The sequence below is a fragment of the Labeo rohita genome, chromosome 19 (assembly GCF_022985175.1).
Source record: "Labeo rohita strain BAU-BD-2019 chromosome 19, IGBB_LRoh.1.0, whole genome shotgun sequence".
In the NCBI taxonomy this organism is placed as follows: domain Eukaryota; kingdom Metazoa; phylum Chordata; class Actinopteri; order Cypriniformes; family Cyprinidae; genus Labeo; species Labeo rohita.
This window is the reverse complement of record NC_066887.1, coordinates 8,426,226-8,444,467: the sequence shown is the minus strand read 5'-3', so window position 1 is coordinate 8,444,467 and position 18,242 is coordinate 8,426,226. Positions and strand designations below refer to the sequence as shown.

General features: G+C 35.0%; 1 protein-coding gene across 2 annotated transcripts in view; it reads left to right on the top strand.

Annotated features, from left to right (window-relative positions):
• adcy2b (adenylate cyclase 2b (brain)) overlaps positions 1-18,242 on the top strand; it is a 104,750-nt gene that overhangs the window by 66,914 nt on the left and 19,594 nt on the right. Inside the window, exons 5-14 of one of the 2 annotated variants that reach the window (XM_051136001.1) lie at positions 742-890; positions 4,303-4,414; positions 4,631-4,758; positions 8,084-8,242; positions 8,563-8,695; positions 13,099-13,275; positions 13,418-13,452; positions 13,613-13,693; positions 15,554-15,623; positions 15,735-15,832. In XM_051136001.1, coding sequence (XP_050991958.1) covers positions 742-890; positions 4,303-4,414; positions 4,631-4,758; positions 8,084-8,242; positions 8,563-8,695; positions 13,099-13,275; positions 13,418-13,452; positions 13,613-13,693; positions 15,554-15,623; positions 15,735-15,832 — 1,142 coding nt within the window. Of the gene's footprint in view, positions 1-741; positions 891-4,302; positions 4,415-4,630; positions 4,759-8,083; positions 8,243-8,562; positions 8,696-13,098; positions 13,276-13,417; positions 13,462-13,612; positions 13,694-15,553; positions 15,624-15,734; positions 15,833-18,242 lie in introns of both variants that reach the window. The other variant, XM_051136000.1, reaches the window with a different exon arrangement.

Below are 18,242 nucleotides of genomic sequence, written 5' to 3'. Positions count from 1 at the left end.
GTTTGTTCACTGTAAACCTGTGCTAACCCTCATTCAAGTGTGATGCTTCACTTAACCCAGAGTTAAAAATGGACTTAATTAGTGGTTGACCAACATGCACTTTTGCATGGTCAAAGCCAATGCGATATCTAAAGAATAGGGTGGCTAATGGCTGATAAAGTACAAAATTTATTCACAATTCAACAGTACATATTCATTTTTCATTGACCATGCTAACCACTTAATCAACCAACTGTGCATAGCTCTGTAATGAAGCCAAATATATATATATAAAAGAAACATTGCTAATTAAATCAGCCTGGTTGATAAAATCTCTATCATTAACATGGTTAAAAAAAAAAAGATAGATGTACTGTGTAAAGCTTAATAGATTTCAGCAGTTTAAATTCAGAACAGCATCTGAGCAGATAACATCTACATATGTTCTTTGGTAGAATCACAAATGTTTCTTTTAAAATAAATGGTTCTTTTTTTTTTTTAAGTTCATTAGTGGCAGGAGACATCTGTTAGTTGCACTGCTATGATTCAATCTGTTCATTTCATCCACCATGGTTATTTTTCTCTTATTTTCTGTCTGTCATTTGAAAACGGAAGGTAGTTTTATAGTTTCTAGGCTAGAATGTACTTGTTAAGACTTAAAATATTTGGTTTGTTAATAAAGATGTCTATTCGAACATTTGCTTTGATGTTTTCACATGAAATGACATGTAGCTATTACCTCGCTGTCTTTTCAACCAATAGGAGCGTCTTTTGCTATCCCTTCTGCCCGCCCACATTGCGAGGGTGATGAAGGCGGAGATCATTCAGAGACTGAAGGGGCCCAACTTCGGCCAGGCGGAAAACACCAACAACTTCCACAACCTCTACGTACAGAGACACACCAATGTAAGGTAAGACTTGTGACTCGTCTACTAGCGTATCTGTGCGCTCAGCTGATTTATTTTAGGCAGCCTAGAAAATATACACATATTCTATACACTGCACCTGCTCTCTGCCGAGCTGTCATACCCTCAATAGATCCTGTCAAACCATCCTGCCCTCCTTCAGTCTGCACACAAAAAACAAGCTATTCATCAACCTAGATATAAGTAGCTCTCACTTAAACATGCCTAGACACTTTTGTATGCTTCTATTAAAAAGTAAAAACAAACACAATCTTCAGCTAAATAGGCCAAACTGTTGAAGAGGCTCTTCATCCAAACACAAATGTTATTTTGTTCAGTGCATTGAAGGACAAGTAGTCCTTTGCTGTTTTGGAAGCAATATTGCTTGCTGCTTCAATATCCTTTTGATCTGTGAGGTTGACTGTTGCTCTGCTCATTCTCAGTGTGACTGACAGAAGGAAAAAGCGAAGAATATTTTCTTGGCATCTACATAATGTTCTGTATCTCTAATTCACAATGGATTTCACAGAGGATATTCCAGGGCAGGCCACGCACTCATGAATTATTGTTCCTGAAGGATATTGGCAGCGTTAGAGCATCTCAGGTTCAGTAAAAGTTAAGTTAGACAGCATTTGTGGCATAATGGTAATTACCATAGAAAATATTTTTATTTATACAACAGTTACGGTCCTCAAATTTGATCAGCTGAGCAGCATTCCAAGAGCACAGTTCAACAGCACCATTTTTTCAGTTTGTGTCACTCTGTTTGTATGTGTTTATTCCAAACGGACAGTCAGTCTGTTAGTGGTGGGGATTTTTAGTAGCTCTTTCTGCACTTTACATTGATATATTTGTAGGTGGCGACAAGTAAATGGCTTTAACGCTGAATCATTTATTTGAACCAATTCACTGAAAAACACAGATTCATTAAGGAGCTAAATAAGTTCCTCTTTTTATGAGTTATTGAATCATTCACTCATCCAGTTCATTTAAAGGGCTCCTATTATGCTCTTTTTTCAAAGTCTTGTTTTTGTTTTTGGGGTGTACTAGAACATGCTCTCATGCTTGGTGATTTGAAAAATGCATTATTTTCACATAATTTACATTATTATAATACCTTTCTCCCAGTCTGGCACAAATAGCTCAAATAGGTTTAATGAAGGCCAGTCTTCCGAAAAAAGGAAATGTGTTGTGATTGCTTAGCTGTCCCACTGCGTTGCGATTGGCAAACATTTTAGACAGTGTTTCAGTACTGCCACACCCCTTGTCATTAATAGTGAATCTTACGTTTTAAATATGGATATTTTTCTTACAAAAACACATTGATTCGCTACAGGAGCCGTGTAAAGCACTTTTTATTATGGATGGATGCACTTTATTAGATTTTATTAGACTCCGATTGCATTCATCTGAAAGAAGGAAATCATATGCATACACCTAGGATGCATGGAGTAAATAATACGCTACAGTAGAGTTGAGTCCCATCCTCAGCCTGAGAGATCACAGATACATGATATTATCGTGCTAATGTATTTAATTATTTTACATACTTATTTAGGCTAAAAGCAGCCTAACATTATCAAAAAAACATCATCACTGATCAGCCTAGCCTATTCTAGTGCAGGTTTATGCATTTTAAAAAAAAACACTTGTGTTATAAGTGAAGCTATCTACACTGTACGGTGAATAAATCTCTTACCACACACTGCACACGTCTGCGGCGTGTTACGGCTCCGATGTGGCAACCGGAGTAGATTGCAGCTTCGGCATGTGTTTCGACCCCCTGTACTGCACGGCGCGTTACTGCTCTGAAGCGGCCACTCTAGTCAATGCTTGTGTTTATACCCACCGTGCTGCGGCTCGTTGAAGTGGCTCTCCGCGCTGCATCGCTAAAGTTTGGCTAATCCCCCACCTCGTCCCTACACACCCCCCAACAATCGGAATTTCCCGTAGGCGGAATTTAATTTAATGATATTCTGATGGACCGTGTTGTGACATTATGGCATGCTAAAAAATAATGATGTAGTCCAAAGGAGCCGGTTGTTGTAGTTCTTGGAAAGAGATTTTTTTAAAAACAAAATATCTCCCTTTGGAGTGGACTTTGACGTTTGTAACTTTGTAGATCTTTTTTATGCCCAAAGATACACACCACATACTGACTAAAATTCAAAAAGTGAAAAAGCATAATAGCACCCCTTTAAAAATGCAAATTAATTCAGGAGTGAAATAAATTACTCTTTGTGTGAGTGAGTCGTTGAATAATTCACTAAACTTTTCAATGAAAAACAGATTTATTCAGGAGCAAAACAAGCTACTCTCTTTATGTGGGACTCGTTGAATAATTCACTCAACGATTCATTAAAAAACACAGACCCATTCAGGAATGAAATAGGTTACTGTTTTTGTGAACTACTCATTGAATAATTCACTCAACGATTCACTGGAAAATAGATTAATTCAGGAATAAAACAAGTTACTCTTTTTATGAGTGAATCACTGAATAATTCACTCGACGATTTATTAAAAAACAGATTCTGTCAGGAGCGAAATAAGTTGAATCATTCACTTATACTGTTAATTAAAAGTTATTCATTCAGGAATGAAACAAGTTACTCTTTTTATGAGTGAGTCATTGAATAATTCACCTAACTATTTATTGAAAAACATATTTATTCAGGAATGAAACAAGTTACTCTCTTTATGAGTGTGTCGTTGAATGATTCACTCAACAATTCACTGAAAAACAGAATCATTCAGGAATTAAATAAGTTACTTTATTTATGAGCGAGTCGTTGAATAATTCACTCAAAAATTCATTGAAAAACACAGATTCATTCAGGAACAAAGCAAGTTACTCTTTTATGAGTGAGTCACTGAATAATTCACTCAGTGATTCATTAAAAATAGATTAATTTAGTAATTAAAAAAGTTACTTTCCTTGTGAGTCACTGAATAATTCGCTCAACTATTCATTGAAAAATACAGATTCATTCAGGAATGAAACAAGTTACTCTCTTTATGGGTGATTTGTTGATTAATTCGCTCAATGATTTATTAAAAACATCCATTCAGGAATTAAACAAGTTACTCTTATGTATGAGCGAGTTGTTAAATAATTCACTCAGCAATTTATTAAAAACACAAATTCATTCATCAACAAAACAAGTTCTGTGTGTATGAGAGAGTCGTTGAATAATTCACTCAACGATTTATTGAAAAACAGCTTCATTCAAGAACAAAACTAGTTACTCCATTTATGAGTGAGTCGTTGAATAATTTACTTATCCATTTCATTCAAAAATATATGTGCATTCAGGAGCTAAAGAAGTGATTGTGAGTCATTGAATCTTAATTGCAATACAAAAACATAATTTCATGTTCTTTACCAGTTTGCATAACATTTTATTATTTTCCACAGCATTCTGTATGCAGACATTGTTGGATTCACACGTCTGGCGAGTGACTGTTCACCAGGAGAACTAGTCTACATGCTCAATGAGCTCTTTGGCAAATTTGACCAGATAGCCAAGGTATCATATGTCCTAACAGGCTTAGTGGACACCAGTACTTAATTGTCAAACTTTAAAGTACCTGAGATATAGCCCTTGTGACAACTAAGCCTAGTCTCTCCTAGTAATGATATACTTTCTTGCTGATATAATGATATACTGATCTGAAATTAATATTTGTTCCTGTATAGAGTATAATGTCTACTATACCTGCTGTCGTTGGTTTGTTTGATGCAGGATAACGACTGCATGCGGATCAAGATCCTGGGCGACTGCTACTACTGTGTGTCAGGGCTGCCGGACCCTCTGACTGACCACGCTAAGAACTGTGTGAAGATGGGGCTGGACATGTGTGAGGCCATCAAGTAAAAGAGCAGGCTTTCTTTCTAGACTAGATCATAATTGGTCCATCACAGCAATCTGCACTATAATATGTTTGCATAATAACTGCTAAACTGTATAATTGACCTTTGTCACAGGAAATTTGAGTTTCCTACATAGCTGTGTTAGATTAAATGTCTGTGCAAACATGGTGTAAAATTCAGGCTTAATAGGCAAATTTAAACTATATATAATTGGCATACAATGCCTTATATTTGCCTGAGGTTGCCAGCCTGCGGAACACCTGCTGGGCGTCCCGTAAGCCAGTGCCTATCAGGATTTATTTTGAGATAATGACCGGCTGATTGTACATTATCCCTTATATTTTTTCCATTTCTTCATTAGGACAAAAAGACCCATAGAGTTCTATCTGCTTCAAAGTCCAAAAACCACTACACATGAGCTGTTTGTCTCATTACGCCTTTCATCATCTACAAGGGACCATTTCTGTGTCGTATTTTCCCATGGTGTCCGTCTTTTCAAGCACTACTCTCTGAGGCTGAAATAACTCTCATACTCAAGAGGCTCATATGTGTGATATTGTTGAAACCCACACGTTCTCTTTTTCGTCTCTTTCTCCATCTCAAAGTGCAGCCCCTTTTTCCAGTCCCTTTCACGATTCCTCACCCATTCTTCATTCCTCTGCTCTTCTGCCACACATTTGCTTTCCGTTACACGACTGCAATCTTTTTCTTTCACACACACACAAATCCATTTTAGGGGGTAATTGAGAACCCTTCAGTGTATTTTCCAACATGACATAGCTCAGGCTGAGGGGCTCCTAGAAATAAGAAAGGTGTGTGACAGAAACACCAAAATGACCTGTCAGAAATACACACAACTACAGGGGTGCCATGCACCTTTTTTAATTATTAATTAATTAATTAATTTATTTATTTATTTATTTGGTTTTGGGGAAGAACCAGTGGGTGGTTTTGTTTTGTTTCGTTTTGGTGGGTTTTGATGGAGCACCAGGGCTGGTTTTGTTTAGTTTTTTGGTTGGTCTTGAGGGAGCACCAGTGGTTTTTGTTTTGTTTTGTTAAAGCACCAGTGATTGGTTTATTTTTTGGTTGGTTTGGAGGGAGCCAAACCAAACAAGTGTTGTGTTTTGTCCTATTTTGTTTTGTTTTTATTTTGTTTTGTTTTGTTGAAGCACCAGTGATTGCTTTGTTATTTGTTTGGTCTTGAGGGAGCACCAGTGGCTTGTTTTGTTTTGCTTTGGGGACGCACCAGTGGCTGGTTTTGTTTTGTTGAAGCAACAGTGACTGATCAGTTTTTTTTTGTTTTGTTTTGTTTTGTTGGATTTTGATGGAGCACCAGTGGCTGGTGTTTTTTTTTTTTTGGTTTTTTTTAGTTTTGTTTTGCTTTGTTTTGTTTTGGGGAAGCACCAATGGCTGGTTTTGTTTTGCTTTGTTTTGTTTTGTTTTATTTAGTTTTGTTTTGGGGAATCACCAGTGGCTGGTTTTGTTTTTTGTTTTGTTTTGTTTTGTTTTGTTTTGTCAGTGACTGATTTGTTTTTTGCACCAATGAGGGCACCAATGGCTGGTTTTGTTTTGTTTTGGGAAAGCACCAGTGGATGTTTTTTTTTCTTTTCTTTTTTTTCTTTCTTTTTGTTGGGTTTTAATGGAGAACTAGTGTTTTGGGGAAACACCAGTGGCTGTTTTTTTGTTTTATTTTTGGGGGTTTTGATGGAGCACAAGTGGCTGTTTTTTGTTTGTTTTGTTTTGTTTTGTTTTATTTTGTCTTGTCTTGTCTTGTTTTGGGGAAGCACCAGTGGCTGGTTTTGTTTTGTTGAAGCAACAGTGACTGATCAGTTTTTGTTTTGTTGGGTTTTGATGGAGCACCAGTGGCTGGTTTTGTTTTGTTTTGTTGAAGCACCAGTGATTGCTTTGTTTTTTGTTTGTTTTTGGGCTTTGATGGAGCACAAGTTGCTGGTTTTGTATTGTTTAGTTTTTTGTTTGGTTTTGAGGGATCACTAGTGGCTGGGTTTGTTTTGTGTTTTTTTGTTGTTGTTGTTGTTGTTGTTGTTGTTGTTGTTTTTGGGGAAGCACCAATAGCTGGTTTGGTTTGGTTTTGTTGAAGCAACAGCGACTGATTTGGTTTTCTTTCTTGACGGAGCACAAGTGGCTGTTTTTTGTTTGTTTTGTTTTGATTTGTTTTGGGGAAGCATCTGTGTTTGTGTGTTTGTTTTTTGCACACTTTTTTAAAAACAATTTTATAATGGTCCACAAACTAGACCAACACTAAACTAGTTTAATCCAGCCTGCATTAAAAAAAAAAAAATCATGCTGGTCTAAACTGTTTTGTGCAGCAGAGACATGGTAACGTTCAATCTGGCTTATCTGAAAGATGATAGGCTCTGTGTACTGAATGAATATATACACAGGCACCAGACACACTCCCTCATAAACCAACATGTACCGCCGCAATCCTGGCACCTTCTGATATTTACTTTGCTATAAATATTTCTGGTGTTAAGCCGAGTTATGTCAGTGAAATATGGTGCTGTTTCAGTCATTTCAAAGGATGGAGGGAGAGCCTGAAGTGTGTACATGCTGTAAAAAATATCTTTTTTACTATTTTGTGACACTGGAAGAAAAATGACTTTAGTTACATTTCATAGTAGTATAAAATCTGTCAAGAGTATCCAAACTTATATTTCTCATGATTTTAAAAAACCTTTCAATCCAAAGGTTTATGCTTAAAATTAGTTTACACATACATTTCTTTAAAAATGTTGTAATAAAAAAAATGCTTTTAATATATTTTTATATACTTTTATATACCTTATTTATCAATGCAGAAGTAAGCTTATGGGTGAGACTTCCAGTTTATTAACTGCTATAGGAAAATAAAGAGAACAATGACAATGTGCAATAAATGGTAAAACTGCAATAATACTACAAACTAGTGTTCATAATTAAGATAATACACTACATAATATGGTAAGACACACCAGTTTGCAATATCAAGCAGCAAAACGAGCTGTTTTGTACAGCTAAACAGCTAGATGTGGATGAAACCAGAAGCCAGACCCATAAAATTTACAAATGGCTGCGCCTGTTCATATGGAAAAAATAAGGTTTTAAGAATATTTTTATACATTTTAAATCTGACAGTTGATTAAAATCCATTTGGAATTAATTACAGGCTGATCAAATAATAATATGCTGATTAATTAATCAAATTTATCACAGTGAATTACATAAATACGTCTTTAAAAACATAATTCAGTTAGACTATTGTGATTTTATACATTATTTTAAAATGTAATGGTAAACAATAAGCAAACTTTCCCTGTTATTTCAGGAAGGTGAGAGATGCTACCGGGGTTGACATTAACATGCGTGTTGGAGTGCACTCTGGGAATGTTCTCTGCGGGGTGATTGGCCTCCAGAAATGGCAGTATGATGTTTGGTCACATGATGTCACCCTGGCCAATCACATGGAGGCGGGGGGTGTACCTGGGTAAGATGACTTATGTTTTTCCCCATTTCATGATTTTCACATGTTTGCCACAAGTGCTATTATGCTCATGGAGGGTTCTTGACGTTAATAGAAATGCTCTGTCGAGAGCACAATGAATGTGCTTTTGTGCTACTAATGAGTGTTCGTTGAATCACCCAAAAAAATAACAGAAACGCAAAGAGTTACGTTCGTTTTTCGTTATCTCAACTCTTTTATCTCTGTGGGCATTGGAACATTTGTGAAATACTCACATAATGCACCTGTTTTTGTGAAGTGTTCTTTCATCTGCCAGCCTGTAATAGTTGTGTGCTCCTCTCCAGACGGGTTCACATCTCTTCTGTGACACTGGAACATTTGAATGGAGCATATCAAGTCGAGCCAGGCAACGGACAAAGCAGAGATTCTTACCTGAAAGAACACGGCATCATCACATACCTAGTCATCAACCCGAAGGTAAAAAATGACGCAGTCCAGCTTTCACGTTTATAAATAACTAGACATTTACATGTTCTGAAGGAAAAAAAGCATTGCTGTGCATTTGCTAGAATGTTCTGGAAGGCTTCTTACTTGCCCAAGTCATGCTAGGGGTTTATAACAAATCAGCTATACTAATAATTACTTCGTTTTTTAATAAAGAATTTTAATTAAGAACAAATTTGTTATTACACAGAAAATGAGTTACACAAAAGCGTTAATCATAGCCAAACAAACACCTTCTGTATGATAGTTAAAGGGGTCATCGGATGCCCATTTTCCACAATTTGATATGATTCTTTAGGGTCTTAATGAAAAGTCTATAATATACTTTGGTTAAAAAATCTCAATGTTAGTGTAAAACAACACCCTTTTTACCTTGTCAAAATGAGCTCTGCAAAAATCATCCCATTCTGATGGATTGTTTCTTTAAATGCAAATGAGCTCTGCTCACCCCGCCCCTCTCTTCTATCTGTGGAGTGACGAGCCTGTTTACTTTAGCTGCATTTAGGCGCTAAACTTGCTAACTAGCACGTTATTAGGAAAGGTGATTGATTCATAACAAACCCCTTATACTCATCACTGGATCACAAATGATTTTGCACAACATAGACTGATATATGTAGATCAGGAGGCACATTCCCTTCACAAACAAACGTAATCCACTGCATCTTCAGCGGCTCAGATGTCAGGAGTAAATGACAACCACTATGTTCATTATTACATCCAGCAACACAACACCTCAATCGCTCAATTGGAGATATTCTTGTCTAATTTACATCCCTGCTCCGCATCGAAACAATGGAGGTCGGATTGTTACAGCTGATGTAGGGCGGGTCTGAGGTAAGATGCTCATGTCAATCAACTATCGTGGGAGCGGCCTCTGTCTGTGTGATGCTCGATTTAAAAAAGGGGATAATATTTTTACAGATTAATTAAAAACCACTGCATGGATTTTTATCATTATAGGGTAGATGTGTTCGAACATGTAAAAGTGAACTTTTATGACCCCTTAAATAAATCATATTATAATACGTCTAGTTATGCAGTTAAATTAGTTTCCAAATTAGGTTTGCAATCAATTCACCTTGAGCACTAATTAGCATAATTACACAATTTAGACTTTGCGGTTACATAAACGTGACTTCATGGTCCTATTTGACAACCCTGGAGAGAGTGTTTATGAACACAAGTTCAAGGAAACGGGCATGAAGACCAAGAAGATTCCCGAATATCGGTCCATTCAGATGTGTGTGGGCTTCTCAGCCCACAGATATCATAATGCCTGGCACCATATATTCAAATAACAACGCCTATTCTTTTATTTATCCGCTGCCTTATTTACTTTTCAACAATGCAGTTGCTTTGCCCGAGGAAACAAAAGCAGCAAATTTCTCTCATAAGAGACTCATACATTTATTTCTGTTCAGTTTGAGCCTTTCAGCCCTCTTATCATAACAGCCCACTGCACACCCACTCCCTCCACGTTGCCATTATGATGACTGCATTTGAGTTTGGAGGGCTTTTGCTTGTTTGTTTAGTTGTTCTCTTTTCTTTTATCACCCTGTTGTTCAGTTAATGCCAATTTGCATTTTTTTGTTTTATTCTAATGAACGACCATCGAGTCAAATTGCTAAAGCAGACCATACAAATTTGAGGGAGCCTCTGTTATCTTTTATACCATAGCAGAGTTTTTCTAACATTTGGTGTCAAGCACCCTCATATATGACAAGTGACCATTCGTGTGTAAAGTGGCTTTATATATGAATAAATATGTATTTTAGGAAGTATTTCAATTTTCATGTATAAAAGCCCATTTATATGTATCATTACACTAAAAAATTCTGGGTTAAAAACAACCCAAATTGGGTTATTTGGCAACCCAGCTCTGGGTAAATGTTGGACAGAACACATGCTGGGTTATTTTGACCTAGCTGGTTGGGTTAAATGTTTTTACCAAACATGCTGGGTTATTTTATTTAAGGCAGCTATTGTTTGAAAGTTATTATATTGTTGGCTTAAAATGGACTGGAACTGATAAAAACCACACACAGAATTACTAGAGGCAACAGCAATAATCAAAAGATGAACATTTATTATTAAGCAAGAACACATGGACAAAATACAAGACCAATTGAATTTATTTGGGTGAATACAGCATAGTTTACAATATTACATTTAAACTCTTTTAACAAGCATTTTAGACATAGAAACGTAACATTTAAAAGTGACATTTTAATTTTAGTGTATTCAACTGTTTTCTGTAATTGTTTTTTACCAAAATAGTGCTAATTTTAGTGCTGGTGTGTCGTAGCTGAAATATGCCATGACTGACTCCAAAACCTGCCCATAAACAGACATTACTGACATTAGTGAACATATTTTAACATCAAATTAAAGTAGACTCAGTACTATAACAAATAAAATCCATTTATTTTATGCAAGGCAAAAGGTGTTTCCATCATGCGCAGTGACCGCTGCTGACACAGCTGACTGATGCAGCTGACTGACGTCTCGTCCTTATGTTGCGTAAAATAATACAATTTACAGCACAGTAAAGATATTATAAATGAAATAAAATCTATACAAACCAAATTTCGCTAAAGAAGTGCACCAAATTGGTGGTGCTGAGAACCGATCTCTCCTGTAGAGGACTCAAATCCAGCATTTGGGTTTAAAAAAAAAATAACCCAGTGCCTGGGTAAAAATATTAAAAATAACCCAGTAAAATAACCCAACAGGCTGAACCCAGCATCTGGGTTAAAAAAAAAAAAAAAAAAAAAAACAGCGTAAGTGTAAATGTGAATACAACATTTTGTTTACTTGGCTTTTATTCTGTCACTCTACAAAGCCAGAGAGAAGTATTAAAATATGACCCTGGATCACAAAACCAGTCATAAGGGTCAGTTTTTTGAAATTGAGATTTAAACTTTATCTAAAAGCTGAATAAATACGTTTTCCATTGATGTATGGTTTGTTAGGATATGACAATATTTGGCCAAGATACAACTAATTGAAATCTGGAATGTGATGGTGCAAAAAAATCTAAATATTGAAAAAAATCACCTTTAAAGTTGTCCAAATGATGTTCTTAGCAATGCATATTACTAATCAGAAATTAAGTTTTGACATATTTATGGTAGGAAATTTACAAAATATCTTCATGGAACATCATCTTTACTTAGTATCCTAATGATTTTTGGCATAAAAGAAAAATCGATAATTATGACCCATACAATGTATTTTTTGGCTCTTGCTACAAATATACCCTTGTGGTTAGTGTGCCGACATATAACACAGCTGTGCTCGCGGCGACCCGAGTCGAATCCCATCTCGAGGTCCTTTGCCAATCCCATTTCCCTCTTACTGTCCAGTGTTTTCCTGTCATCTCTCTACTGTCCTGTCCATTAAAGGCCCAAATATATATATATATAAAAAAAGAAGAACTGAGTTAAACATTTTTAAAACATTTAGTTAAGTTTGCATGTATATTTTGTAATATCTCTTAAGTCTTTTCTATCAAATTCTCCCCATAGCATCCCGTTGCGGTTTTTAGACAGCAATTGAAAACCCCAGTTTTATTTTATTTTTAATTTGTACATTTTTGTGCATTTAAAAAAAAAAAATTTCTTCACAATTTCATTAATAATTCCATGTTCCTGTCTCCTAAAAGAATCCAGAAAAACTCCTTACAATCAAATTAGCTTATGCTAAAAGAATTTGTTAATACAGTTAATCAGTTTATCCAGATTTTTAGCAGATTCCTAGAATAGTCAGGTTTGATTCCATAAGGATCATTTATTGACCCTTCGCATGGAGTTTGACTGACAGGCAATCTGACCAATCATAACAAAGAATCTGCCATTTTTGTCTGACAGACAAATTAGACAGGAGGGTAGAGTAACATCGGTGGACTTGAACTTGAAAAATGGTGTCCTGTGACTGAAAGAAGATACCGTCTGATGTTCATTCATGTTTATTTTGTGCTATAACTAAGAGGAAGAGATTATCATTTCACGTGACGTTTGAACTGAGGCGCTACAGAGATCTGTCTTGACACATTGAAAAGAATTTCTTTAAAAAATGACAAGATTTGAAAGTGGAGACTTTGCTTCATACCAACGTAACCTGCTCTGTCTTTCTACTTAGGACATCAAGTAGTGATTTGACACAGTACCAAAATTGTTTAGATTCCAGAAGTAGACAGAAATGTCCTGAAAATCAGTATCCGATCACATATTACACTTGAATCAAATGTGTATTACAAAACACACCTGTGACCCACCACTTCAATACATATTCTTGTCAGATTTTTTTGGATTTCTGTGCTCTAACACGTATAGCCTGTAACACATCTATTTTGTCTTATACTCCACGCGTAGGCAGAAAAACGGAGTCCCCCGCTCCCGGCCCGTCTGCGCCCCACTCTGGATGGGGCCAAGATGAGGGCGTCTCTCCGCATGACGCAGTACCTCGAGTCCTGGGGAGCGGCCAAACCATTTGCTAACCTCCACCATCGAGACAGCATGACCAATGAAAACGGCAAGATCAACACACACGTGAGTCAACCTGAGCACACATGGAAAAAATACAGTCATTCTGACTGAATATTTAAATGGTGATTGCAGTCATCAGAAGTAGTTTCTACTTGAAGTGCTTAATAGTGCTCTATTAATTACATTTGTTCATATTTTTTTACAGGATGTCCCGCTAGGGCAGTACAGCTTTCAGCAAAGGTCTGAAAGGTCTGTTTTTTTACTGTTTATTGGTTTATATAACATTAAAAAAGCAAAAATCTAAATTCAAGTGAATAACCTTTCAGAACGTTCACATTGACCTCATTTGCATTTCCATGGTTGTTTAAAGCCTCTCTCCCTCTTTTTTCTTCCCTTTCAGAACAAAATCGCAGAAAAAGAGATTTGAAGAGGAGTTGAACGAAAGAATCATTCGCACTATTGATGGCATCAACTCACAGAAGTAAGCATTCATAGTGCTCTGCATGTTATCCATACAGAGGAATTCCCTGCAGAACAGCACAAGAAATTGCTAAATAACAAGAATGAGAAAAAATAACAAGAATGAGTTTTAGGCCACTAGTATTTTCACCAGCTAAAAAATTATTTCTGTCTTTTGTTGTAGTGTGTCAGTAAAAAATAACGGTTTCTTGAAGCATCCTGGAGACTTTGTCACAGTTCTTCTGGATTTAGTCTGTCTGAGTCTGTTCTGTGTCTTCATGTCATTCCAGACAGACTGGATGATGATGAGATCAGATCTCTGTGCAGAGCACTGGCTGTTGTCAGACTCAATTGTGCAAACAAAAATCTCACTGGATTATTACAATTAATGGCAAACAGAATGTTCGGAAATGTAATCTGATATTTCCTACTGACACACTACAGCAAAAGACCGACTTTAACTGATTTTAAACCATTTTTTAGCTGATAAAAATACTAGTGGCCTAAGACTTTTGGACAGTACTGTAAATCAGCAAAAAAATAAAGAAATAAAACATTTTGAAAAATGTAAAACAACTATTTATTCACATATTTAGTGATTTTTTTTTTTTTATTTTGTAAATTTGACGTATATGTAATACTTATTTTATTTTATATATAATTTTGTTTAACACTTTACAATAAGGATCCATTAGTTAATGTTAGTTAATGTATTAACTAACATGAATAAACAATAAATAGAAATAAATACATTTCTTACACTACTTATTAATCTTTGTTAATGTTAGTTAATGAAAATACAGTCGTTCATTGTTCATTTTCCTTCACAGTGCATTAACTAATATTACCAAGCACAACTTGTGATTTTATTAAAGCATTAGTAAATGTTGAAATTAACATTAACTAAGATTAATAAATGCTGCAGAAGTATTTATTAATCTTAGTTATTTTTTTTTTACAGTGTAGATATGGATAGAAAAATCCAAAATGCGAACATTTTCATTAGTAGTCTTAGATTTGGAGCCAAATATTTGTTGGTTTGTTTCACTTTTAGAGCATTTTCTGTATCAATGTCACCTAACAAGTTATTTTAATGGTGATTCATCGTGACAATAAAAATTTAATTGTTATAAGTGACTTAATTTATGTTTACTTCAGAAGTATCGTTTATTAGTTAATTTTAACTAAAGTAGTTAATTAAAGAACCTTATTGTAAAGTGTTGCCTATTTAAAATGTATTTAGTAAAATAAATAAAAATAATTAAATTAATGAATTAATAAAACAAATATAATTATTTATATAATATTAAATCATAAAAGTAATAATTAATACAAGTAATTATAAAATATATATAATTTAATAACTATTAATTTTATTATTTAATATAATATGAATAATTATATTTGTTTGCACACACATATATATATATATTATATATATATATATACAATGTAAAAAAGTTTTCACCAGTTTCAACTTAAAAACTTAAGTATCTGCCTTAAAATTTTAAGTTAAATCAACATAAAAGTACAAGTCATTTTAACACACATTTTATTGTAGTAAATTGAAGTGACTTGTAGTTTTAAGTTGATTTAACTTAAAATTTTAAGGCAGCTGCTGAACTTACGTTTTTAATTTGAAACTGGTAAAAACTTTTTTACAGTGTAGATATGGATAGAAAAATCCAAAATGCAAACATTTTCATTAGCAGTCTTAGATTTGGAGCCAAATATTTGTGAGTTTGTTTCACTTTTAGAGCATTTCCTGTATCAATGTCACCCAACAAGCTATTTTAATAGTGATTCATTGTGACAATGCGAATTTAATTGTTATAAATGACTTTATGATAATATAAATGAATTTATGTTTTCTTTCCACCAGACAGTGGCTGAAGTCGGAGGACATTCAGAGGATATCTCTGTTCTTTCATAATAAGGCACTCGAAAAAGAGGTACATTCCATCTAGAGATTGAAAAAGCAAATAGCAAATACTGTGGGTGCTTCAGAACAAAGACGTATAGAAAACGGTAATAGCTAAGATGTTTCATTTTTATTCTAACAGTACAGAGCCACAACTCTGCCGGCCTTCAAGTACTACGTCACCTGTGCTTGTCTCATTTTCTTCTGCATCTTCATAGTGCAGGTCTTAGTCTTGCCAAAGTAAGTGCCATCTCCACCACATCTTCAAAGTATCTCATTGTCTTTTGCGATGCAATTACGCCGTCTCCCACAGCACTTAGACCAAGTGACACATAATAATATTACAACACATCTGCACAATTGAGAGAAAATGAGTGCAGCGATAAAGTACGTGATGATGGGAACGTCAATGCCTGTCTGAAAAAGACAGCCCTAAGCAGACAGTTATAGATTTTTTTTTTGAATCAGAGGCCAATCTGGTTTGGAAATGATGTCTCCCTTTGTATGAAGTCAGACAGAAAAATCTATTCAAGACGTCACCCTAATTTACTGCTAATGTTGACCGAGAACACATTCACAAGAGCCGGGAGCACAACGCTTTCTCTCAAGCTGTGTTCTCACTTCCTGACATTGATTTTATATCAGATTTATAGTCAGATATGGTCCCGCAAAGACTGAAACGAAACACTTTTGTTGCTATATTCACAAACTATTAAAATGTTTGATGCTTGCTTGGGATTATTTACATTCTCTAAATTTTGCCAACCCCAAAAGCCTGAATTTCAACATCTAATTTGTCCCTCACTATTTGTTCATGTGAATGTTACCTTGAATATTGATGAAAATAGATGTTCTGTTATTATTCTACGCCAGGGGTGCCCAAACTCGATCCTGGAGGGCTGATCTCCTCCGGAGTTTAGCTCCATGTTACCTCAACACACTGCTGGGAAGTTTCTAGCATGCCTAGTAAGAGCTTGAACAGCTGGTTCAGGTTTGTGTAAATGGGGTTGGAGCTAAACTCTGAAGGACATCGGCCCTCCAGAACTGAGTTTGGGCAGCGCTTGTTTTAAGCAATCAGACCTTTTCACTTAGCGGACAATGACAATAAAAAAGTGCTGTTTTTGTCAAATAAAATAAAATTTAAAAAAGCTAAATTTCATCACCAGACTCACCAAACTTGCATATTTGCCTTGAAATATAAATTTCAAAATCAGTCTGATAGTACATACAGTTGCTTTAAGTTGAAGTACAATTACTACATACAAAGCTAAACAAAAATATAATCATTAGATTAAAAAGAGATATAAACTCGCAGTTGTGAGAAAAAAGTCAGAATTGCGAGATATAAACAGGAAATTGTGAGAAAAATGTCTGAATAGCTTGGAATTAACTCACAATTGCGTGAATCGAAGTCAGAATTGTGAGGTACAAACTTGCAATAGCGAGAAAAGAGTCAGAATAGCGGGATATAAACTCACAATAGCGAGAAAAAAAGTCAGAATTGGGGGATATAAACTCGCAATTGCAAGAAAAAAGTCAAAGTTGAAAGATATAAACTCGCAATAGCAAGAAAAAAGTCAGAATAGCAGGAAATTCACTTAATTTTGTAAAATAAAGTCAGAATTATGAGATATAAATTTGCAACTGCAAGAAAAAAGTCAGAATTGTGAGATATAAACTCACAATTGTAAGAAAAATGTTTGAATAGTGGGATATAAACTCGCAATTGCGGGAAATAAATTCGGAGTTGCGAGATTTAAACTCGAATTACTTTTTTCTCGCAATTGCAAGACAAAATATTGGGCCATAAACTCGCAATTGTGAAAAATAAAGTCAGAATTGTGAGATATAAACTTGCAATTACGAAAAAAGTCAGAATATTAAGGAAATTAACCCGCCATTGAAATATTTATAAATAATACATTATAATTTTTTTTTGCAGAATTGTATGTTTGTATCTCACGATCCTGACTTTTTCTTAGAATTGTGGGATATAAACTCACAGCTGCAAGTTATAAAGTCCATTTCTGAGGGGAAAAAAGACTGATGAATTACCAGAATTGCAAGTTTATATCTCGCAATTCTAACTTTATAACTCGCATTTGTGAGTTTATATCTCACAATTCTGAGAAAATATATATATATATATATATTTATATATATATATACGTAAAGCTAAATTTAAGAAAAAAAAACATATTTACTAAAACTTATAAATTATAAAATGAAAACTAAAAATATTAACATGAAAGCTAATTCAAACTATTAATGAATAATATAGTAGTATATAATTATATAAATAATACAAATATAGCACTGATGTGGGGTGTATCTCAAGAGCTAAATGTCTTGATGCAGATTTGATGATGGGCTATTTTGACCTGGAGCAAGTAGCAATCACCTTGCAAAACACAATAGCAGTGGCATAGCAGTGCACTAAACCTACTTATAACCCCTTATCAACCGCATACCAACCAACCGCAACAATCATCAGACATTGTTGCATCAAAGTTTATACTGAGAAGTACTACCAAAAAAACCTACCTAAATTCAGACATGCCAGGCACTGGTTCTTATCTCCATAGGTATTACATCTATTTCTGCTCTTTTCATGTCAGAGGATGTGTAGAGATTGGATGTTCATGTGAGA